Below are 26,208 nucleotides of genomic sequence, written 5' to 3'. Positions count from 1 at the left end.
CCCCCCCCCCCCCCCCCCCCGATATCCCCAAAATAATCTCCAAATCAAATCACTCACCCAAAATTAATCAATAACGAATAAATTATCGCCCAAATCACACATTTGCCTCCTTCCCCCCCTTCCCCCCAATCACAAATATTGAATATCTCCAAATGTCCACTAACCCCGCCGATTACCGAGCGATCCCCACCCACACCCGATTACCCCTAATCAACGGAATAAACTTAAGGGGTTTCCTCAGTAGCGCAAAACGGCGATAGGCGCGCGGGTGAGTGGAGCGTAAAATGGTAGTTTTTTTTTTTTTTTTTTTTTTTTTTTTTTAAATTTTATATTCCGCTCCTTTCTGCCCTCTGATTGGCTAATCGGCCCAATGGTTAAGTTAGTGAGGTTATTTTCGAGAGAGACGAAACATCAAACATGGCGTGCATTGGATAGTGACAGACATCACGCCAATTATTTTTATCGTTAATTTATTCAACAAATTACTGGCAAAACTCGATGAGACTTCATTCCCTAATTTTTTGAGTTTAATATAAATTAATATAGCTTCCTTTGTTGGCTAGCACATTGTCAACAGGGTGAGGGGTAAGGGACAAAATTTCGTTCTTAAAGCCCATGTATAAGCAGAAATTCGAATGATTAATTGAAAACGAATGAAACGATAAAACTACTCAGTTTTTTTTACAATTTTCCTTTTACCATTTTTTTGATTATTATATTACATATTCAATTCGCTAGCACATTGTCGTTTTGTGGCGAAAATTACTGAGGAGACCCCTTAATATCGTAGACTATCAGTCGACAAAGGCCTCACAGTATTGTAAGAGAGGGCTCGCTGTAGTGAGGAGTGATGGAGGGGGGAGCGAGCACAAGCGCGTAACTCGGCCATGCAATTCCTCCGCCATCGTGCATACAACATGTACAACAATCTCAATTCCATACATAGAACACACACTCAGCAATGTATAGGCACATATAAATTGGTTAAATATAGACGAAGCGCGATAACTCTTCCTCTATCCTTCTTTCTCGCTCCACGATCCATGCCTTTGATTATCGCCCGTGCCCGTCCGACGGGAATTGTACTCGACTGCACTCGAGTAGTATGACCTCCCCTTCCCTTCGTTTTTTCTTTTTTTTTTCTTTTTTTTTCATATACAGCCCATTGTCTTTATCTCTCCTTCTTCGATCGACATAAAAGACGGGAGAAAAATTAACAAAAAAGGGGAGAATTAGAGGCGGCGGGGGGGGGGGGGGAATGATAAAAGATAAGAGAGAGAGAAAAAAAATATGATCAAACGAGTTGAGGTTTTTCACCCGATTTTATTATCTAGCGGTTGCGCATTAATATTGCGTAATGGGTGAACTGAATTCAAGGTATTTCGCAATACGTCCAGTTGAGGGGAACGTTGGGCCACATTGAGAAAAATCGATTGAAGAGGAGAAACACAAATTTTTTTTTTTGTATATGATAGAATTATTATTATTGTTTTATTTCGGGGGATATCCCTCGAAGTATCCAGTGGATATAGTCACGTTTGAACTCGTCCCCAGTATCGATCGTAAAGGGTGGAAGCGAGAGGGTAGAGGCACAACCACTGACGTGCTTCATTCTGATGTCTCGCCGGGCTCGTCTCCATAGAAATTAGCCCCTGGGTTGCGTTTCCGCGAAATTCACCTCACCTATTCCCCGGGAATTGTTGCATACGGGTTTTGTTTATTTGGTTAAGTATCAATATAGGGCTTTTCGATTGAGCTTTTCGACGGAGTTCTTTGTTTTCGTAGAGCTTTTAGGGGTGTTTTGCTATCGGAGAGCTTTCGGCTTTTAGGCAGTTCACGTGGTAGGGAATGATGCGTCCACTGAAGTAGAGGTTTTGTGATTATTGTGGAGTCATTTTTGTTTTGAGCAAACGAGAATTCAATTCTATGGGGGAAGTTGGGGAGAACAAAAGGGGGGTTGAACGTATTCATCCGTGTGAATTTTTTGTATCAAATCGGGGACATTTTATCAAGGGACTTTCCCACTGAAATTCCAGAGAATTTCCTCATTGAATGTGAAACTTTCTATTAATTTTCTGATCGAAACATTAGAAAATTTATGGAAGCTGTAAATTTCACGGGAAATTTTTCCATTTAATTTCGGAAAATTCCATTTGTATTTCAAAATTCAAGTAAGCTGCAAAATTAATGAATGAGTAGTCGTTTAGCGCGGCGGTGAGTTTTTCAAGGATATCTCCGAAACTAAGGGAGCTAGCGAATTTTCCTTGAAAAATTTAGGGCGGGAAGAGGGGGGGGGGGATTGTTAACCGAGAATTCTCGATATACCACCACCCCCCTACTAGCCCCCAATTTTTCGAGGAAAATTCGCTATCTCCCTTAGTTTCGGAGATATCCTTGGTTGTACATCTACTGGTAGAATTTATTGTTTGGAAGGGTAAAAAGTGTCGCGCGCATCTGGTTAGTTTTTGATGCGCATGATGGATATAATTTACTAGAGTTGGGAGAATTCGACCCAGGTTCGATTCTCAGTTGGGTGAAGCGGAAATTTTTTCTCTCTAAATTCTAATTCTCTTAGAATTTTTTTTTTCGAAAAATCGACTTGAATCAGACCGATTCGGTTTGATTCAGACCGATTTTTCGGTTTGATTCAAGCCGATTTTTCGGTTTGATGCAAATCGATTTGTTTCTAAATTCTCGAGGTACATTGTCGATGAGGTCTCCTTGGCGAGCCTCATACATGGGGGTAGGAGGGTATACATCAAGAATCTAGTACACATTCAGATTTTGCAAAGAGAGAGAGGAGGGAGGGTTGTAAATTGAGAATTCACAACCAAAAAAATTGAGTATGTGATTTTTTAAAAAATATTTCCAAAACTAAGGGAAATAGCGAATTTTTACGAAAATTTTGGGGAGGGGGTGCATTGAAAATTCATAACCAAAAAATTTGAGTTGGCGGGTTTTTCAAAATATCTCTGACACTAAGGGAGATAGCAAATTTTTACGGAAATTTAGGGGCAGGGAGGGGAGGTGCATGGAAAATTGATAACCAAAAAAATTGATTGGCGGGTTTTTCAAAAATATCTCCGAAATTAAGGGAGATAACGAATTTTTACGGAAAAGGGGGGGGGTGGTTCTCAATTTTGTTTTAATTTCTCGAAATTGGAATTTTTAAAATTTTTGAAAGACGACACGGTAATTTTTGCCTGAATTTCTCCTGAAAAATTCTGGAATTTTTGTCTCCGTGTAGTGTGCTTTGTACCAAACTACAAAAAACACTTGGATATCCTTAACAAATGGATGTCCTTAACACTTGGACATCCTTAACTCACGCTATAAGTGACAATGAGTTTTAGGATACCCTATATTTGAAAGTAGGAATACAATTTTTTATGATTGTTTCACTCACGAAGTTTTTGTGTTGAAAGTAAAAATCGAAAACGGCGGGGATTCCCTCATTGTGCGACCACTCAAGGGTTTATATACCCCCCCCCCTGCTTTCACCCTTGTTACATCAATGTCATCCCCCCTTACTCTCCCCGCTTCCCATAAATATCCTAATATTTCAATTCCCATGTTATCCCACTGACATCTGAAACTCCAAAATACCCTTTGTCTTTATACGCATACATACGCGCTCTGTGATATTTCCGGTCTCAACAGTGTTCCAATAATTCAGATTTTGGGTTTGGTGAGGTAAATTCAAGTTGAAATTGAAAATCCTGGTCATTTCGGTTCGGAACATCACTGTTAAAAATTTTCGTCTGAGATTTCCGTGTTAAATCCCGGAAATTTTTATCATGTTAAATTTCTACTGAAACTTCAGGAAATCTCGTGAATGAAAAATCAAATATTTCATAGATTTTTAGTTCGAATTATCAAAAAATCAATAGAATACTTCATTTTTCACTGCAGTTATTCCGTGAAAATTCGGAAAAATCAGAAAAATTCAAGGAAAAATTGAAAATTCATATCATTTTGGTTCTGAATATTCATGTTTCATTGAAAATTCAATTAAGCTGTGAGATTTCCGTTTCACTTCCATTGAAAACTCATGAATTTCTTTAAATTCTAAGTAAAACTTGAAATTTTATCACCATTTTTCCGCTAAATCGGATTCAATGTCGCTTTCATCAGAATTACTACCAGATTTGCCATGAAATTTCAATAGATTTCTAACAGTAATTCATGTTCAATCGAAAATTCAAGTGACTCATCAAATTTCCATCTTAGTTCTACTGAAAAATCATGAAACCCCCTGAAATCTACTTCAAATGTCAGTCTTTCGATAATTACTACTAGAACTTTCTGATATTTCAATTTTTTCCAACAGATAATGAGATAATTTAACCCTATAAAAGACATTCATCTCTCCCCTTTAGCAATGACTTGAAACCAAGCTTCAATCGATGAATATCTTTCTTCAAATATTCTTAAAGAAGTTTCAAATATTCTGAAAGAAGTGAGGACTCCACCGAGCCCCTCCCCAACTTTCACCCCCTTGTTACACCGGCTTCATCCTTCTCCTCCCCCGCTATTCTCTCAACTCCCCATAAATATCCTAATTCCAATTCCCATGTTTTTCCATTGACATCCGAAACTCCAAAAAACCCTTTTTGTTCATACGTATGCATACGCGCTCTGTGATATTTCATACTCCAACATTTTTCCAATAACTCATATCTCGGGCCTGGTCAGGGTCGAATCTCGATAACTCGTTTCGTCCCCCGTATTTTTTCCTCTCCAATCTCCCCCTCCCCCTAATATCTTTTCAATTTTTTCCTTTTTTCTCATTCAATTCTTCTTGTTAAAAGTCCACCGCAAAACTCGCACATCCGTGCAGATCTAGTGATGCCGCGAGACATTTTATGAGACATCACGAAACAATCCTTTGGAGGGAGTGACGCAGTCTCAGTGAACCTCTCAGTCTTGAAATGCGCAGTATCGACTCCTCTTGTGATGACTCTGAGTCAATTTATCTCATTTCGGTTTCCAATTTTTCGCGTTTTTTATAAGTAGAAAACCGAGACGAAACAAACCGAGACAAAAACCGAGATTTTACATTAAAAAACACGAAGAACTTGAGACCGAGATGAGATAAATTGACTCGGAGTCATCACGAGAGGAGTCGATACTGTCTATTTCGACACTGCACGGAGAAAATTATTTGGTGAATTTCACCGACTAGTTGTTGAAATTCAATAACTAGTTGGTGAAATTCAACAACTAGTCGGTGAAATTCACCAAATAATTTTCTCCGTGTAGTGTCGAAATAGACAGTATTCCAACTAGTTGTTGAAATTCACCAACTGGTTACTGAAATCCACCAACTAGTTATTGAATTTCAATAACTAGTTGATGAATTTCAATAAGCAGTTGGTGAATTTCAACAACTAGTTGGTGAAATTTAACGGTAAATATATAGTATCACTCCCCCCCCTCCGATTTCGTTCAAATTTACAGGGATGGTAGTATTCCCCGAGATTAGATAATCCCTGAAATATTAGGTGTCGGAAACAATTAGGAGGGAAAAAAAAAAAAAAAAAAAAATTCTAAGAGAATTAGAATTTAGAGAGAAAAAATTTCCGTTTCACCCAGCCGGGAATCGAACCCGGGTATATATACATTTGGAAACAATCCCGCAATCATTTATATCTTGACAATCGATCAATGTCTCCCCAAGGAGATATTTTCGCAATAATCTACAATTCCTTGTTAAATTTGATTCATCAAATAAATCGATGAAGTTTTATTGAATATTTAACAAATGGTTGTCGAATGAAATTTAAGAATCTTTTTCTGATTTGTAATTAAATAGTTGTTAAATTTCACCAACTATTTGGTGAATTCCAACAAATAGTTGGTGAAATTCGTCAAATCATTTTCTCCACCTAGGAGATGAGAGCAAAGATTTTCATGTTCATTGAGACCGAGATCATCTCTCCAAAATGTTGTCTCGTAAAGTGTCTCGCGGCATCACTATGCAGATCGGCGGAGCGACCGAGCCGGCAATCGAGCGAAAACCACGAAGCCGAGCGTTGCTCCCTCTCTCCCCGAACATCACTTCCTCACTCTCTCTCTCTCCCTCTCCCTCGCCCTCGCTTGCCCCGATGGATTTTCGCACATGCGCTTAATGCGCGAGAGAGACCCCTCTGGTTTTAGTTGTACACCTCCGCGCTGCCTGGTAAATTGATGTACAGAGAGGTATAAGGAATATTTCGGGTACGATCGGTTGTACTCGGGTGCCCTCCACTCGGTGTGTTTGAGAACCGAGTGGCGAGAAAGAGGTCGAGTGCGCAGAGCCACGTACAGCCGGAAACGTCCGAGCTCTCTTCGACCGTTTCAGGAGTGTATTCACGTAGCTACTGGTGGTGCTGGGGCCCCTTTACTCCAGAGAACGAAAAGAGAATAAATAAAAAATAGCAGAATCGATTCACCGCCCTCTCATTCACTGGTACATTAACCAAAGTTACTCTGCACTGCTGAAAATTCACGTTCCATTCCCGGTTTTAATCAACAAATTGATTGGAAATTCTCTTTTCCCAGCTTATCACTGGTGAAGCGATACCCCATTGTCTCTCAACTCGCTGATAAGAGCTTCCATAATTTTTTTCTCTCTTTCTCTCTTGATTAATGGATTGCGATGAGAGAACTCTTATTTCACATGTGTGCCTCAGAGGCGAGAGGATTTTAATAATAATAAAAAAATGATGAATAAACGACCCTACCCAACGTTGACGTTTCGACCTTGGTCATAATGTATTTAAAAGTGCGCATGCGCTCGGGGTTCTCTTGGTAGATTCGATCATCCCAGAGGCTCCGTTCCAACATCTTCAGCCGTGACCCCCTGGAAAGTCGCTTTTCACTTTCATGCCCTCAACACGTTTCACGTTATTTTCGATATCGTTAATGTTTAGCAAATTACTACGGTATAATGCTTTTTTTTTCAGGGTATTCTTTTTTTATGGAAAGTTGGATAGTTTTTTTTTAATGGTCATTATACTTGGACACGAAATAGTGAAAATGCCTTTTTATTTTGTACACAATGACTTCTGCATGCGCCATTAGAGCAGCCGTAGGTTTTGTATTTCTGAGGACGAGAGGTTTATCTGAGATATTTATTTCTCTCTTTGCGTTATGAAAAAGTGCGCGGTTCTGCTCGTTAGGGTCTGTCTTATTTGCATAAAAAAATTATTTTTAGTAAATGAAACTCATTCAGGTTTTTTTTCGGTGGAGTTTTTTACGATTGAATTGATCTTGAGGACAATGGGCTCGTTGTTAGGGGGAAAGTGGCAGGGTTACTGGGATTAATGTTGAGACGTTGGAGGCTTTATTCAGCGAGAAAAATTGAGACACGCGGAAATTCATGAGGGCACGGTCACAGCGGTGACTTTCGAAATCGCGAAGAAGGCGTACCACCGTTTATTCAATAATGAAATAATAAATGATCAATATCTTTCAAGTTGACGGTTTGAATTTTGGGAGAGTATTGTTTTTTGAATTGATGGGGTGGGAAGGGAATCGTTTTGAGGTACACACTGTTAAAAATTCAGTAGCGAAGCGGTAAACTGGGTTAAGTCGCTTTGACTATTGGTCAGTTTTTGAGGAATATCTCGGAATCTAAAAGAGATAGAAAAATTTTTGTTATGACCTTCTTGTAAAGCCGATTGCGGATTATAAAAAAGATCATGAGAAAAATTTTGATATCTCTCTTAGATTCTGAGGTATTAATCAAAAACTGGCCAAAATTCCAAATCGACTTAACCAGATTCACCGCCTCGCTACTGAATTTTCGTCTGAATTTTCCGTGCCAAATCCTGGAAATTTTTTTCGTATGCAATTTTCACTAAAAGTTAAGCAAATCTTGTCATTGAAAAATCAAATGTTCGATTAATTTTCTGTTCGAATGATCTGAAAATAAATAAAATATGTTTTCAGGTGAATTATTCTGTGAAAATACATAAAAATCAGGAAAATTCAGGGAAAAATGGAAATTTCAGGTCATTTAGTTTTTGAATGTTCACGTTCTATTGAAATTTCCATCTCACTTCCACCGAAAACTCATGAATTTCTTTGAATTCTACCTCAAACTTGAAATTTTATAACTATTTTTCCCTTAAATCCGATTCAATGTCACTTCCATGAGAATGACTATCATATCGTCCATGAAATTCGAAAAAAATTTCTAGCAGTGCATGGAAATAGATGGAAATAGACTCAGACATTTAGATTTTTATACTTCTGGTTTTTATTTTTGGGTTCAGGTTGAATAAACTGCGCGGAAGGAGAGAACATCCAAATGGATTTTTGAGTTGTCGGTGTTTTTATGGGCTTGAAATTTCAAGTAAATAATCTTGAGTTTTTCAAAAACGACTAATTCGTCGGAAATTTCTACTTGTTTTGTTATTGAAGAATGAATTAACTTCTGCAAATTTTTTAAAACTTTTTATTTTTAGATCCATATGAAAAAAAATCGAAAATCGTGGAAAATCGTCATTTAATAAAAATTTCCAAAAAATGTTCCCGAAATTTCAGGTAATAAATTTTCAGCAGTGTGTGAGTAATTCAATTGTCGTAGCTCGAAATCTTTGAAGATAAAACGAAAATTTCACAAGGCTATTTTTCTGTGTGAAGATTGCCTCATTGTCTTCGTATTTTGAATAACTTTGAAATCGTTCCCTCTCCTTTCAAATTCCAAATAATCAGATTATTGTTTGAAATTCAGGGAAAAATTCCACATACCGTTTTAGTAGAACACGTTTTATAAATTTTCTCATTTACCCTAGATTTCATAAAGTTCTCCAAAAAGTAACTGTTCAATTGAGACCAACGGCTTGGCGCAGTAAGAGAGTTGCCTCAAATGCGAGAGGTTTTGAGTTCGATCCCCGGTCAGGTAGAATGGTGATGATCTAACCATTTAAAGTCTTGACCAAAACGGCCGCTACAACAGATCTTGGTAGATTTAGGTGTTGAAGTCAGGGCCTCTACGTACGCTCAGCCGCTTTACTCTAGAATGCGTCCTTAACCTTTAACTGTTCAATTCCCCCATGTACTTTTGAATTATGAATAATTCAATTGTCATATCTCGAGTTCTGAAGTAGATATGGAATTTTCCATAGGGACTCTTTTTTCGATCCAAGTGGAAGCTACAAAAAATTCGACTGGGTTGGTTGTTGGTCGCTCACTTTGCTCGCTCTCATCGCGGGTGGGTTGGAATTCGACAGAGTTGGTGGTCGCTCGCTTCGCTCACTCCCACTGCAGGTGGGTTGAAGTGGGTGTGACCCATTACGGGTCGAACCAATAACGTCCCGACCAATTGCCTTTCCGTCATTCATTAGAATTAGATATTTCTATGCAACTTATTCTACTGCGATATTTTCCATTTGATTTCCTCGGCTCAAAATTTCAAAATTTTTTTGCTTGATTTTCTTAATGAAAAATACAGAAAAATAGAATGAAAAAAAAAATGATACTGAAAAAAAATGACGTATATTGAAAAATCTTTGAAAAGTTTCACATTTCAAAAATTCATGTTCGAATTACTCCGAAACCGGTGAAACGATTGTGCTGGAATTTCACTCCAGTCTTAATCATACAAAGTTGTATCGATTATGATGACAAGAAATCAATCACATCATTTCTCTGAGAGGAATCAGCAAATTTGTAAAAAAAATGTAATTTTTCAACGTTTTTTCACAAGTTTTATTACAAAATCTAAAGAACCACTGAGGCGATGTTGTTCAAAATCTAATCAGTTCTAAGTTACATAGAAACACATCGAATGCATGAAAAAAAATTGAATCGCATCGTTTGTTCGAGAGAAATTGTAGCGCAAAATTTTGGTCACATACACACACACATCCACACATACAAGCCAGTCTCTAAAAAGTGTCCGGAGAGTTTATAGGGGTCATGAAACGTGGACAAATTATGAAATATCCACAATCGATTTTTGGGGTCATTACGATGACTTCCTCCCTTCGGGTCGGGAAGTTGAAAATATTTTTATGAAAATGTCCCTGAATCATCTCCCCGGGACTGAGCGACATTCACCAAGAAAGATGATGTGATAACCGTCCGCATTTCCTCATCAAATTTTAAGAGAAGAAAATTCGCAAAATCAAATCCCCAAATGTGCCTCGCCAGCGAGTCTGTAATGACGCGCGGAAACTCTCCGATAATTCCCCAGCTCCATAAAAAAAATACGATAATTCCAAATGAAAAATTTATCATTTCAAATGCCACTGAATCCCCATTCCTCATTCTCTCTCGCCTGACACTTTTATTTCTGCATTGTCAACTATGTTTAGTCTTATCACTCATACAAAAAATACATACGATTCCCTCTCTCATTCACCAACGGAGAGGAGAGTACTCGCAATCCCCCCTCTCCTGGAATTCTTTATTTTCCCGATCCAAAAAAAAGTACTGGGACTGAAAGCGTTTAAAGTAGGTAGACAAGCGATGCCTGGGAGCAGAGTAAAGACGCAGAAAAAACATTCAATGTACGAATTCTCATTGAAGTCCTCCCTCATTACATTCAAAACCTCTTCCTCGCTTTGCAAAAAGGTCCTTTTCTCCATCAACAAGGTCACGACGTCCACCTCAGTCACTGAGAACCCCCACAAATTCGCAAAAGGTCTTCTTCTCCTGTCCTGTCCTGTTCTCCAACCCTAGAAAAAAAATGTAGAAACCGCAGACCAGAAACAACACTGTTAGAAAAAAAAATTCATGGACAGTTGACTACTAATTTTCAGGACAGTGACTTTGAATGCGATTTAGGGGAAAAAGATCATGACATTTCAGGTTTCACTGAAAATTCTGTAAAATTGCAGAATATTAAACAGGACAAAGACGAGAATTTCTTAATTTATTTGAATTTTCAATCTAATATGAATATTGAGTGCCAAATTATATTGAATTTTCAGTGAAATCTGAAATTTTATAATTTTTTTCGCCCCAAATCGCATTTATTGTCACTGTCCTGAAAATTTAAGGGTATATTTACGGGAATTTTTTGGTTTTCTTTGATTTTTCCACGGAATTCTAAAGTGTTAATGATGAAATTCCTTGAAATTTCAGTTGTAATTAAATTCGATAAAAAATTCCAAAAAGTACCGGAAATTTCAGACAAAAATTTTCAACAGTGAACGACCAAACGCCCGAGAATCTAATAGACTTTTCCATTCTGGAAATCTAAGGGAAATATTTATTCCGTTTATCGAACTGAAAAATCTCCAGAGAAATAACAAAAAATTCTGATAAATATTGACATTTAAGATGATATAGATTTGAGCCATCAAAAATGATGATTAATATGTCAATTCCGTAAAAGTGTCCGAAACTCCCAGGGGAATTAACACTATTGGCAAATTACTCCTGAAATTGTAGGTAAAAAATCTTGAAATTTTTAACAATTACTCATTGACACAAAATTTTTATGTATTTTGTTATTGAAAAATCAGTTGAATTCTGGAGTATTCAGTAGGATTGCTATTTTCAGGTCCATACACTAATGAAAATTATTAAATAATTTGAAAAATCAAGCATCAATTTCCCTGTATTTCCAATCTATTGAAAATTCATTTGGATGTGATGTTCAATTTCCGCAATGAATTTGAAAATTCTACACGTCATTGAAATATCAGCGATAATCTGACATGGAAAACCCCATTGTTCTGAATTTCCAACCTGAGTGAGAGATTCCATGAACGATTTGATGTTAAATTGAATTGAAATTCATAACATAGAGAATTCAAGTGTAACTGTTACTTAATTTACAAAAAAATTCTAACAGTGTAACATGGGAAAAAAGTGTTGGAAAATCTAGTAACTCTCAGGATGAAAAGGTCTATTCTCCTCGAGTTTTCACGATGTCAGCTGGGCTTGCGCCTAGCAACTCAGGGCACCTCGAGAGCCTCCCTACACCCCTGTTCATAAAAGGCCACGATAACTCCCGACCCACCCCGGATCCTCCCGATCACACCACTCGGTTGAATCCCCGAGTTACATTCGGGGAGTCGTGGCACGAACTACTCCTATTAACTGAACACCACGAACCGGCCGGTCAGCTGTAAGCCGAGCCGCCTGACTGCCAGAGGACTTGCTGTCCGAAAAGAGCCGGTTATCCGTGAAAAAGAGACATCTCCCCCCAAAAAAGCGAGAAAATCCCCCCAAAAAACGTCAAACTCCCCCCAAAATTTTAAACTACCCGCAAATTCCGAAAATCTCAATTAAATAAAGAAAAAAAAAACTGAAAGTGGGACCAATCGAGTGTGTGACCACCCGAATGGAGCGAAATCGAGGGATTTTTCGATTGACAACCCACCAATCGTAAGACAAAAAACCATTGATAACTCAAAAAAACGAAGCCAGAGCTCTACATTGGAGAGAAGAGAGAGTGTGCGAGAGCGAAGTAAAAAAGACTCGGCTATAAAGACAAGAAAGGAACGGAGTAAACGAGCACTGCGCCGGGTTGATGGGTGAGGGCGGGGTGGGGGCCGCGGGGGGTGAGTGGGTGAAGTGAGACAGAGTTTAATACGAGTGAGTGAGAGTTGGCGAGGGGCAGATCGGAGAGGAGCGAAAAAACGACGGGCAGCGTGAAGCGGCTGTGATCACGAAGCTGGCAGTTCTCGTCGGTCGACCGCGGAACACGTATCATAGAAGTTGTGTTGGACGGATTCCGATTTAATGATACAAGGAGTCAAGTGGAAAAAGTGAGAAAGATCAGCGAATATGAGGGATTCGTAGCAATTTATGATTTTTTATTACCCAGGGGGGGTAATAAATGAACAGTGGATTTTGCACAACTGGGGAAGGGTGAATTGATAATCAATGGGAGGAGGGAGAGGATTAGAACGAGATTGAAGGTGAAATAGTTGACTCGAGGGCCTGGTTGGAATTGTTGGAGCTTTGGAGGAAGGAAAAAAGGGGAAGGGTTGAGTGTAACAGTGGTGAAGTTGAGTCCAAGGTAGTCGAGTGTTAAGACAGAGGGGAGGTAACTGGTGTTGCTGGGCCACCGGTGGTTGATTAATGCAAGTTTAGACGGAATTATTCGCCGGCTCGTCCGATAATTCGAGGGATTTATGGGACAGACGGGATTGAGAGGAGTTGAGTAATTAATCCGGTATTAATTGATCAAGTTAATTGATTCGAGTTTCGGTGAAATTGATGGAAAAGTGCATGTGGGGTGGGAATGAAAAAACGTGGAGGTTCGTGTGTCAGGTGCACGAGAGCCGTTCATTGAGCGTTAAGTGGCAGTAGCCGGTGTTAATTCAGGGAAATATACCCGAGGAAATTTATGCGAGTGACGAGGAGCAGGATGGAAGGAATTTGTGCATTTCTTTTTGGATTAACATCGTGAGATTTTGAGGACATCGTCAGGAGGCATTTTTTGAGGCGATTGAAGGGGAATTGATGAGGTGATTGGCTTGGATACGTTGGACGATTGGTTGATGATCAGTTGGATTCAGATGTTGGATGATTTTTTTGGAGTAGAATCGTCCGAGGTAGAGCCAGTGTCTGGGCTCTGCTGTCTTACCGACCGGCCGGTGCATCACGATCGACCGATAATTCCACTCGGTACTCTTCCACCCGTGCATACATGGGGTAGCAACGAGCTCCCCGCAGTTTTCACACTCCTCAAAAGACCCCCCTGCCCTTTCATCCACCGGAAAACTCAAGATATCACGAGAGAACTTTTTTTTCCAGTTTTATCATTCGCTCAATTGCAAAAAAATCAAGTCAAAATTTATTTAACATAATCTATCAGCTGGAGGCTATCACAATCACACGGGGGCAATTTTTTTTTAATGAACCAGTCAGCAAGAAGTGATAACAGGGAATAATTGCGATGGGGCAACTGTAACTCAAGTGATAGTGTGAAGGAGAGCACAGTCAGATGAATAGTTGACACTCGAGATGTTCTAAACCTTTGGCTATGTAATTTCACATGTTTCTTACTCACACTTTACGAATCAATGTATTCATCGTATCAAGACGATTAAACATGACGAGAATTACGAAACTGAGAGTAGCTTGTGTGTCGTGTGTCGAAAGATAGTGGAGAAAACGAAAAAAAAATTTTTTTCGTTTAAAATTATAATAAAAAAGTGGGAGGAGATTTTTCGTGAGGTCCAAGCAATGACCTTCGGAAATACGAGGCCATTGGAATCTTCGGGTTTCCGTGTCGAGCACGCGACCAAGACGGCGCCAAACTCGACATTTTTTCGTTAATTTGAGCCTTGGAAACGCACGAGAGAGAGAGAGAGTGAGAGAAAGATAAACTCGTTGAAATAAAAAAAATCCACAAAACCGATACTTTCCCCAGAAATAATATTCAGGAAGAGAAAATTCCCCAAGGGCTGGAGGACGACGAGATTCCCAAAAAGTAGGAGTGGAAGTGCGTTTTTCTAAAAAGATCTCAAACCAAAAAAGAAAAAAAAAGTTGCAGCGAAAGATTGAGAGGAGGAAAAGAAAGGAAAAAAGGAAAGGAGAGAAACAAAAAATCACACAGCCCCTTTAACGTGCCTTGGAAACGAAGAGATTCCTCCCGCGTATCACCTCGATCGAGACCGTTCCTTGGATAGCCTCTATGGAACACTACGCCAGAGGAATTGTACATACCCGCCTTTTCAAAACCGGTTTCGTTCGGCTTCGTGAAACTCGCGTTTACATTGGTTGCGTTGTGGGAAGCATGAGCCAGTAAGGAATAAAAATAATAAAACCGAAGGGAAGTGAAAAAGGGAAAAAAAGCTGGCGATTTTTCTCCTTTTCCAAAAGCTGGTAAAGGATAAAAAAATTAAATTTACGCAAGGGCATACACTTGGTTGATACCAACCAGCGAGAAACTGTTCGAGGGAGTGAGCGTGAAGAGGCAACTTCCTAATCAACCCAATTTGCAAGAAAACTATTCAAAAATGGAATTAATTTATGCAAACAATCACCACAAGTTGCTAGCAGTTGGTCAGTGCATTGTAGACAGTTGCAAAACTTAAGGAAATACTCAAGAATCCCTAGATCACCATCAAGTAAAATCACATTACACTTCTGAATGATAATAGTGGCTGAAGTTGGTAGTGATGAAGCAGTCGGCGAGTACGCCAACAGCTGCCCAAGTGCAGTCAATCGTATTCACATCGAGAATACGACAGACAGATCATCGTCGTCAGGTCTGTGACACCGAGTACGATGACGATAATAAAACAATAAAAATAACCCTAAATGACAGTAAACAAACAAACAAGTATTCACCCAAGAAAGAGGATGATGGTAAGACAAAATCACCGGCTATGTCACGTATGTTAGCTGTCGATGCTGACAATTACATGCTGAGAAAAGGTGCAAATAGTACAAATAGCACTGGTGTTACAACAGGTACTAATAGTGTACAGATGACAACATTACCAGTTACAAGTGGTGGACAGTGTAATGTTACAAACGTTGTACTTGGTACATCATTGACTGAGCGCAATCAATCGAGATTTGGTATTAATAATAATGTCAATTGGCAGCATGTCAATCAAAATGGTACGTACTGTTCGGGCCCTGCTGTACTGGAGAATTGTGGTAATGGAGATGGTGTTATTAGTGAACATTGTGATACATTGAACACGTGTGATGGACCATGCGCCTCGTCGCCCAGCAACGAGATTGACCAATCGTTTGGATCACGTCAGGAGGCGCATGTCAATGATGGAAGTGAGCGCAACGCAAGGTTGAGAAACACGACCGATTCAAGCCAACGACGTCTAGTGAATCAACAATTTTTAGGAAATAATTCGACAACACTGAGTCCCAGTGGCAAACATCATGGAACATTATTTGATAATGCATTGCTCAACAGCATTGCACTTGCCAGTCATAATTTGATGCAATCGAAAGTACAATTGAGGTGTGATAATCGTGAGTCGAGAAAGAATTCTGAGTGCTCAATTTCGGATGAGGATATTGGAAGTATTGACAGCTGCTGTGTTGATAGTAATAAGCAGGATGTCTCTTGCGCTCGTCCACTCTCGTTTCATCGGCATATGTGCTGGTGCAATGAGGGCTTTTTTACGAATGAGGGGGGTGATAAGGAGGAGAGAATTGATGGTAGTATTGTTGAGAATGGTCAGGTGATTAAGAAGGGTAACAGAAGTGATGAGTCACCGCGGGCCAATGGCAATTGTAAGAGTCAAAATGGTGTTAGACGTTTACTTGAGAATGGTAGTATGGGTAATGGTAAAATAACGATACCTTATCAGAGACGAAGTGAGACGTATTCAAGTTTATGTTGCTGTATGTGCGGTTCTATGTGTCCTGTAGAGTGTCACGCCTGTTTCCACGTTGTCTGCAAGGAGTACAGTGGACAACACCTGTGCCAATGGGCCGACAAGGGACACGCACTTCCGGGACAGGTCTTTGACAAGGACAAGGTCAGTTGAAATTGTTTTTTTTTCTTCTTTTTTTAGTCTGTGAGTCAGTTTGAGGGGTTATTGGGGAATTTCGGGCTGGCTGGTGGCTTGCTGAGGAAATTTCCGCTTCCGTTTGGTGTAGTTTGAGTCTCTTTTGAACGGTCTTTCTCGCAATAGAAGAAGGGAAGTCGTTTCGGTAGTTAAATTTTATGTTTTTTTTTTGTTATGAGTAATGGTTTTTGTTTTCAATGGTCTTCGGCCAGTTTCTCAGCGGAAATTTCCTCAGTTTTTATACTGTGAACACTGTCAGCAATTTTTTGAAAATTAAATAATAGTTACACTTGAATTCTCAATGTTATGAATTTAAATTCAATTTAAGGGGTTACAGAATGCCGCTAATTTTCCAAATTTTTGAACAAATTTCCTGCCGAAAGCTATCGATATTTTCATGAATCGAAGGACATTAATCTTCAGGAGGTGATGATGAAGATCAATGCGCTTCGGGTTCGAAAAATATTGATAACTTTGAGCAGGAAATTTGTTTAATTAAAAAATAGGTGAAACATTTTTATTTTTAGGAATATTTCAAGTTTTTAGCGTAGCTTATGAACAAAAAATACTTATTTATACATATATAAAGTGTATAAAATAATAATACATTACATAGTGGCTCTAGTGGTCACGCGGGGGGAGTGTGTGGCTCCGGCGGTCATCCAAGCTAAGTTCAGTCTGCCCAGTACTTGGATGGGTGTCCGCTTAGGCACACCTAACCGCGTGGGACTACAGTCGCTAGGCACGAATGTAGAGAACCACTGTGCCCATTGAGTCAGTGTGACCAATGGACACAGTGGAATCCCTGCATTATCGGCCGGCTGCACGACTGAGGTTTTCCATGGTTTCCCTGGCAGTCCAATCCCGAATGGGGTGCAGTTGGGGATAAAGTAAGTCGGCCCATGGTGTAATGCAGATAGGGAAGGGAACAAAATGTAAAAACCCGAGAGGCTGTACATATGGAACCAAAATGAAAAAAAAATAATAACTACATTATATTAATCCGATAAAATTTTTCATCTTCGATTTTTATTCTTTGCTATTTTTTTAATGTATTCTATCAAAATGTATTTTCGCACTTGAAAAAAGGGACCGATTTCATTGTTAAATGCACCCAATTTCATAAACATTACACATGAATTTTGCTTCGTAAAAATTTTTAAAGATGATTTCTCAAACTTTGAACATAATAAAAGCAGACATCAACTCAATTTTAATAAAGGAATGAATACATAATGATAAAAAATCACATCCAACTGAATTTTCAGTGGATTGAAAATTCAGGAAAATTGTTGCTTGCTATTTAATAATTTTCATTATCCCGTGGACCTGAAAATTTCATCTCAATGAGTGATTCTTAAAAATTTCAAGATGTTTTACTTGAAATTTCACGAGTAATTTTCTAATAGTGCACTGGAAGATTTGATTTTTGAATCTGAAAAAGTGGAATAATCTCTTCACTAGAATTTTACGATCATCTCGAGTGTTTCTATTGAAAACTCGGCTAATCCTTGAGATCATTGAACTGTTCAGCCAGACCGAGGCCGTAGATTCTGTCTCGATCGAGGGCGTGTGGATTAACGTCAGACGGTGACAAATATTTTCAATGTAATCAAAGCCATCTTCATTCACAGTGCACCAAGCTATCCCCCCTCGAGTAATTAAACGGTATCATTTATTCGATGAATTCGTGGAGAAGTAACATCCGTTGAAGCCACTCATAACTCCCATTTAAGCATTTCCTAGTTTCTCAACATTGTAACATACCAGTTATTCATTATCTAAATTCCCACATTTAAAGACAACACTTCCGTTTATCACTGACCTATTGCAAAAATTTCAAACGCCAACAGCACAATCTCCATTGTTCTAGTAAAGTCGGTAAAAATGATTCGAACATTTTCGTTCTTTTTTTTTTGTTGGAGATAAATTCTGCAGGAATTCCCAGGTAGAAATTAACAAGTGGCCGAAGCTTGGTCCAAGGGCGGCCCAAGCTTGGCTAGTCATGGGTCAAGACAGGTATCCAAGGTAGATTGATAAATTCCGGATACCGTGAATTTTTTGGTAAAATTTTATAGTACATAAGGTAAATGACCCTACGCTCGTTTAGCTAAGGTGAACACATTATTGGTCAAATATTTCTAACGAAATGAGCGTGAAGGTGCCATCATTTAAATTCGATAGCGGAGGGTAAAACCTTTAGAATTGGAATGTACTCATATTAATCATGATAATTACTATTTATTTTTGGTTCCATATGTAAACCCTCTCGGGTTTTTACATTGGTCACACTGACTCAATGGGCACAGTGGTTCTCTGAGAATGGGATTTTTCTCTCTTATTATTCAATAAATCACTCTTCATTGGTGTCTATAACTTTTCTTATTAACTAAAATAATTACTCCAATCGTATTTCACTCTTAATAGACTCTTGAGACTATCAAAATAATTCACTGAGATAGCTGGCAGCATCTGAACGAGCATAGGTACATTTACCTTAGTCTCTGTGATATTCAACTCTAAAAAATTGAAATTTCGTGAAATTATTCCTTATTTAATTCAAACAGTTATTGTTCCGTTCATCAACAACATATGAGGATAGAAAAACTCAAAACTGATGAGAATGCAACAAATTAAGTCATTTACAATTTTTTCCGGAAATCCATAGGGACTAACTTTTGTGTGCTATTGTCTTGGGATATACCTTAAGAACCAAAATTTCTACTCCGTTTGGTCACAGAATGGGGAAGCAAACAATGGTAAATAAATTTATTTACATCTTTGTTGAATATGATAATTTGATAATAAGGGGTTTCCCAAGACGATCCCGTGAGATTTTGTTTTGAAATCCTTCATTCACTACAAAATGCTAATTCGTCATTTCGCCATAAAACTATTTCCCCCAAAATAATTAATCAATGAACATAAACACAAAATTTGATTAAAAAATTTTCAAACAATTTTTTTTGAGTCCCAAACCACTCACATACATTCTAGACCTCATGGCGAAGAACTCTCAAACAATATTTATGCTCAAAATAAATCAAGGCGTCTTTGTTTCAATTCAAACAGGAAATTCAAAATTTATTTGGTTCATCGCTTTCGACTTTTCCATAGCAAAGGGGGTGCAGATGATTACAAAAATACACACCGAGTGAAAAGTTCGGAACAACAGTAAATACCTAAAATAACCAGCAATACACAGCGTCGGAAACGACCAATTCGAAAATCCTAATTTAAGTAGAAGAAAATCTATTTCGTTTCCTCATAAAACGTAGAAGAAACAAGCTGACATGAAACTATAACTCACGTTCGACCCATACTTCACGTTCTAACAAGCCCCAATTTCATTGTCAATTATCTCGCAAACTACGCTGTACAGCCAATTACAATTTACAGTAACCGGAGAACATTATTAATATTTATTTAAAAAGTCCACTTTCAACGTCAACGTCCTCAACTCTCGCATAATGAACAAGTGTGTAAAGTTACCAATTATGAGTTTAGTGCGTTGAGCCAGAAAATGGGCAAGCGGCGATCATTATGAAACAAAATTGAGAAGCGGGGGTGTTCATACGTATATACATAGGCCAGAGGGAAAGGTGCCTCACTAGCGGTTATAGCCCTGCCTTTTTTCCTTCTCTTTCATTTTTTTTTCTCTCGTTTTCTAATAGAAAAATCCTGCTCTTTATCTTGCCCCGACGTCATGGACGTATTATATTTTTCTCTCATTGGGGAGTTTATGGACCGCCCTAGAAACCCGTAAAACTGGTGGTGTTTCTCATTAAAACCGATGATTTAGGTTCAATTGACATCGGCTGCGATTCCAGATATCATTAGCTTGCGCGGGAGAGCACTAAGGTAAAAATATGTGCCCGTGGTTCCTATTCTAAATATTATAAAATTGGATACTCAGGTGGTAATCATCGTGGTATTAGAGTATTGAAGCGATAGAATTATTACGCGGAAAAATGTATATTAGGATTGAGGATAAATCTAAGCGAATGGACAATATATGACTTTAATGGTGATGCATGGGATTCGGTTGTTATTTTTAGGAGGAATTGATGATTATTGTGAAGCTTGTCCTCATTAGTTTCAGTTTTCTTTCAATTAATGGGTCCCTCTCGATTTAATCCTCTCGTAAATTGGGGATTTACGGGGAATATTCTGAAGTTTTTTTTGGACGCGTATTTTTTTGTGTTAATTAAAAAGGGGTTCGGGTTGTTAGTGAAGTTCAATTTGATTTTTTAAATTAAATGATGTATGAGGCTGGAAATTCAAGAGGAATTTCGGAGTTAAGCACAAAGAGATTGGATTTTATTTGAAGTTCAGCTAGTTTTTTTTTAATCCGTGGAAATTGCGCTCAATTGCAGTTGGCTTCAAGTAGCTCTGAGGTTATTTTTCATTTAAAAGATTTTTAAATCTGCAAACAATTACCTGGAAACTCGATGAGACTCGCAATTCTATTTTTTTTTGCCATTTTATTGTCGTTTTTGTTTTCATTAAACGCGATCTAAAAATTGCATTTTCGGACTTTTTGGATCATAATGGGTTGGTATAACACAAAAAATCGAAAACTTAAATTTGGTCGATTACAATGCTTCCATTCGGAATCTTTAGGGGATAATGAATCTGCACGTTTCGGGTTGTAATAAACAAACTTCAAACAATCTCAAATAAAATTAATTCGAAATGAATTCAAAAACAAACAAGTCAAAGTCATCGACCCTTGAATTCAAAGACACACGTAAATGAGTTGAGTAAATTGTAAAAATAATACGATGCAAAATATCAATATAAAAATTCGAATTAATAAATCCTCATTAAAGACAATATTTTCAAAAATAATATTCAAAAGACAAATCACACTAATTATCCCAATAACCTCAAAAATAATAGAAAAATATATAATTCATTTCATTAGTCATTTATTCATCTGTTCATTTTATCCTAATTATTCGTCACAATTATTCGTTCAAAGATAAATTTTTAAAACAATATTAAAAGAAAAATGCGTGTTCTTCAAAATAAACAAAATGAAAGTCGCCCCCAGATACGTGGAAAGTAATTTCTAAAAATACATAACAGTCATTTTCACTTTAAACTAATCGCATTACCCTGCTCATTAGAATCTAATGATTAGATCTAATCAGTCATTCTGACTATTCTTCTCACAATACTGAATAAATCATTCTTCTCCCACTATATCAAGAATTAATTATGACCATAAGAAATGATTTCATTATCGTAAATCAATATGAGGTTATGTGAGACACGTGCTGGCAACTTGTTGCCTCAACACTAATACTATGGATTTTATTAGACCAATATTGGCAAAAAAGAAAGCTCATTTCTCTCAAATAATTGTAGAAGACTGAGTCTTGTTGATCAGGCAAGACTATTAAATGGTCAGTCCCGTTTGAAGTCAGGGAATACCTGCTTAATTAAATGGGTATCCAAATAAAATCAAAGAATCTACTTATCTTCGTGGCCACGTGAGAGAAAAACGAGACCGAGACACCTGTGCGCTCGTGTATATTAACTTTGGTCATTGGTCATGAATTATGAGAAATATTCTCACCTTTCAATTTTGATATGGTTATGTAAATTCACTTTCATAGATAATTCTAATTTCTGTTTTATCCCCTGATATTCCCACAAGGTGATGCTGAATCGTCTGAGCCCAACCTTTTAGAACATTTTTTTTCAATTTTTTCAAAGGTTTAATTCAAAATTTCCAAAATGCCTTTCATTTTGAAAATGTGCTAATGAGGGGAACTTAATCCCCTAATTCGATAGATTCCAGAATATTTTTGCCTTGAAACCATCATTTTTTGGTTGATTAATTTCATTTATTTATTTTCTGAAATTAATTTTTTTCTCCGTGCAAATGGTTTTGAAAATATTCCTGAAGTCACCGGGTTTATCAAGGAATGTCTGAGTCCATGAAATTTTCCACATTGACATTTTTCTCTAAACTCAATAACTTAAATGTGGAATGCATAATAAAATTTCCTAGTGAAGTGGTTGAGTACCGAATGATACACATTCCATTGGCATTATTCTGCAAATATCCCTGAAATGAGGTGAGTTTATCAGAAAATGTCAAGAGACACTTTTTGTGGCCTATAACAGTCTCTAGAGAAGACGTGTCTTGACATATTTCTGTAAACCCAATAATCTCAAAATGTCAAGACCAGATAAATGTACGACTTTTGCACCCATTATTTTCCAAATAGCTTCGAAGTCACAGCAATCTTCGAAAAAATCTCCTATTTTTAACGACAAAGTCAATGGCGAAGCAGTTATCAATTTCTCGTTCTAGATCTGTTCCCTCCAGTGGAATTCCTAAGAAAGAGTCAGAATATTTTTTAACGGTTCAATATCCATATTCAACTTCAGACCTGCAAAGTTTAAATAATACAATCATTGTAAAATGTCCGGAAACTTAGGGTCAAATGGGGCTCAAATGAAAGCCTTCATGTTCGACTACAAAAGTAGAAAAGCATTTCACTGCAGAAAAACTCTCCAAAGTACTCCGATATCCTTAATAGTAAAAATTCGACAAAAATTAATCGTTTTTAACATTCTTGAAAATTGTTTTTTTCGCCCGTGCATTTTGGCGATAGAAAATTTTTATGTTAAATGGTAAAAAAAGTCAATTAAAATAAATGACATTTCGCAATTTTTCCGATCTGGTCCTTGATTACTATGTTCACATAGGGCTCTGGGGCAAAGCGGGATAGCTAAGGCAAAGAGGCGGGTGTCAGAGTTTCTATCATACTTATATTGCTTTTTAGCAATCACTATTCACATTCCAAAATTATCAACTCGCGTCTCCAACGTATTATAGTTGGGGGCACAGTGGGGTAGTATCCAAAAACTTTAAAATAATTATAAACGTTACGGTAGGGAAGGCCCCGATGAATCGATTTTTTAATTTGGGGCACGATAGGCTACGCATAAGAGAATCCTTATTCTTCAATTTCATGTTCATCAACAGAAGAGTACATTGTAACAATTTTCTATACATTTTTAAAAATTTTCGTTATTCGTCAAATCAATTTTGCTTTTTAAATCCATTATTCATTTTTTCCTTAAGTCTTTTTTTTCAATTTTATTTTTTTTCTAGAAATTGAAATTTCCAAATTTATTCATTAGATTTCACTTGTTCATCTCAATTTTACGAAGTGAAATCCTAATACTTCTTGCTTCAGTAGCAAAGTGACGTCTATATCAGTAAGCTGAGAGTATGCACAGCAAGTGGGATTCAATTCTTCTCATTTTTTATTTTTTTCCGTCGTTGCCGATCGTCGGGGGATGGGTTTAGCAAATTTATCTGACTATCTAAGTCTAGATCATTGTGAGAACTCAGTTTTAATTAAAATACCCAATATGGCCAATATACCCAATTGAAAGAATTTCGAGTTTTTTCATTTTTTTGAAATTTTTCCTTAGTATTATTTGAGTTTTTTGAGCATTTTTTGACTTTTTATTGATCGTTGATAGTTTTTTTTACTCGTCAACCCCTTGAATTTCTCAATTTTTGCCTTTTTTTATGTGCCCCACTATGCCCCGGTCTCCCCTAATTTTCAATTTTATTTCTCTCCGTGCACGTTTGATAGTCACTTTTCGCAAAGTCCCTCAACCTCCCTCTCTTGCAAACCAAAATTCTGCATTACTTGGCAACCTAAATTTCCATGGAAGCAACACTCGAGAGTACTCTTTCCGTGATTGTTTTATCAGCTTCTCGGGACGTGTGTCGTCACGGGCATTGCATCTGTGGCTACACGAGTGGGACGTCAGGGGTGGGGTAAAAACTAAGCAAGTTAATAAAGGAGAAAAATGCTGCCGCGCCTCTCCTTACGTCTCCTCCCGTCTTTATCGTTTAACAAACTTCTTTTTTCTTCATTTCACTCATTTACTTCTTTTTTTCTTCCACATCCCACGAGACGGAGTTCGAGGTCTCCACTAGAATTGAACCAGTTGTCGATAACCCGTTTGCTTATTACTGAAATAAAAGGAGAAATAATAAATGAAAAAGAACTGTGAAAAAAAAATACGGGGAAGAGGAGTGTCGAGGGGGGAAAAAATTGAAAAGATGAAATACAAAATTCAACTGAAGCACAGGGACCACAGATGCTGTACTGGCGATAATATTAACGCTTTATACATGTCCTCTTTTCTCCACTCGTCAGTTCACTCCCTTTTCCATCTCGGTATACGCTCGTTAACTCTTCATCGCCGTTGCCAGTTGGCAGCTGATTCTCAGTAGAAGGCTCTCTCACACCCATTCGTAAATCCGTCATTCGTATTCGTACTCTGGCTCTATACCAAATCCAAATAAGGACTGGAGATTCAGAGGCGCTCTGCTCCGTTACAATCGTAATTGTTACATTATAATGCCAGGCACAAATCACGACTGGTAGCAGTTTGATAAATTCCTAGCTGAATATGAATTTTTATGGGTTATCAGTAGAAAAAAAAATTTTTTTGCGTGTTTATATGCATTATTTCAAAGTCATGAAAAATTATAGAAAAATTACGGAATGTTGTGTCATTATCTGCTCGAAGAATGCAGAGTTGAAAAACATTTTTAGTGTTTTTTTTTTCATACCTTTGTGACTTGAGGAATAAATTAATAAATTGCGGGGTGACGTGAATGTAGTGAGTCGACCCGGATAAGGAAGTTATTCCTTGTTGATAATTATGGAATTATCTTTAGGATGAAGGATTTTGGGGGGAATTATTGAGGGAAGTTTTTGTGGAGATTTTTTTTCTGCTACAAGAAAGGTTTATGGAGTCTTTTTCTCCTGGGATCGTTCGTCTCCGAGGTAATGACATAATTGCCATTTGCATTCGCTATCAGAAATTATTATTGCTTGTTTTTTATGTCAAGAAATGTCGTTTTGGTTTTTTTCCCTCCACTTCGTTTGTCTAATATCACATGTTTCTAGCTGAATACTGTAAATTTCTGAAATATTTTTACTATGCAGGACGTGATAACTTGGATATGATAATTCTGTCGATTAATAATTAAATGATTTCAAGATTGAGGGGGCTAAGGATCTTTAACCTATCAAGGTGATGACTCAGTTGGAAAGAAAAATAAAATTGACTAAATAAATCATTCATGTTACAAATTATTTTTCTCATCAAATTATAAATGTTATGGCGTGCTTTTCCGGTCTCAAGAACAGTAATTAACGAAACTGTTCTTAAATAATGGAGGACTTGTGACTGCAGTGGACCTCGATCAGCTGTTGTGCAGTGTTGTCGCGTTTCTCGACTCGTAATGGCGGTCAAAATTTTTTTTAGAGGAATTCGAAAATCAATCGAAGATATCACGCCCAGATGGCCCGGCCCCCTACTTGTTCTCGCCGGCGATAGATTTTCCATAGTCTAAAGTAAATGGCTTGTGGTTTTTTTTTAATATCTTGAGTGTCTAACACATGCAACATCTCGATCAAAGTTCACACGGTCACGTTTCTTCCCTAAGCGTAATGTTACAAGAAGTGATTGTCAGAAATTAATTTCTCACTAGGATGCGCCGATGGAAAGATTAAGATTATTACTAACGTATGGCTCAAATATGAACCTGGCATGTGAGACAATATCTAAATTGTGGCGAATAATGGGGGTTTTGGCTAAACATTCTTAACAAACAAACTTTGGTGATAACCTACAATTTTTGAAAATATCTCAGCTCGCTTCATCCGATTGAATCGATTTTTATTACTAAAAATGAATCATTCGTGTTTAT

At 37.7% G+C, this 26,208-nt stretch overlaps 1 protein-coding gene across 2 annotated transcripts in view; it reads left to right on the top strand.

The window, feature by feature from the left end:
• Positions 1 to 26,208, top strand: part of LOC107037299 (phosphatidylinositol 3-kinase regulatory subunit alpha) — a 77,377-nt gene that overhangs the window by 31,000 nt on the left and 20,169 nt on the right. Inside the window, exon 6 of one of the 2 annotated variants that reach the window (XM_015255780.1) lies at positions 16,303 to 16,412. In XM_015255780.1, the coding sequence (XP_015111266.1) occupies positions 16,303 to 16,412 (110 nt within the window). Of the gene's footprint in view, positions 1 to 14,821; positions 16,413 to 26,208 lie in introns of those variants that run through there. The other variant, XM_015255779.1, reaches the window with a different exon arrangement.

This window comes from Diachasma alloeum, unplaced genomic scaffold, assembly GCF_001412515.2.
Source record: "Diachasma alloeum isolate Michigan unplaced genomic scaffold, Dall2.0 Dall_scaffold_00216, whole genome shotgun sequence".
Taxonomy (NCBI): Eukaryota; Metazoa; Arthropoda; class Insecta; order Hymenoptera; family Braconidae; genus Diachasma; species Diachasma alloeum.
This window is presented reverse-complemented; position numbering and strand designations above follow the sequence as displayed.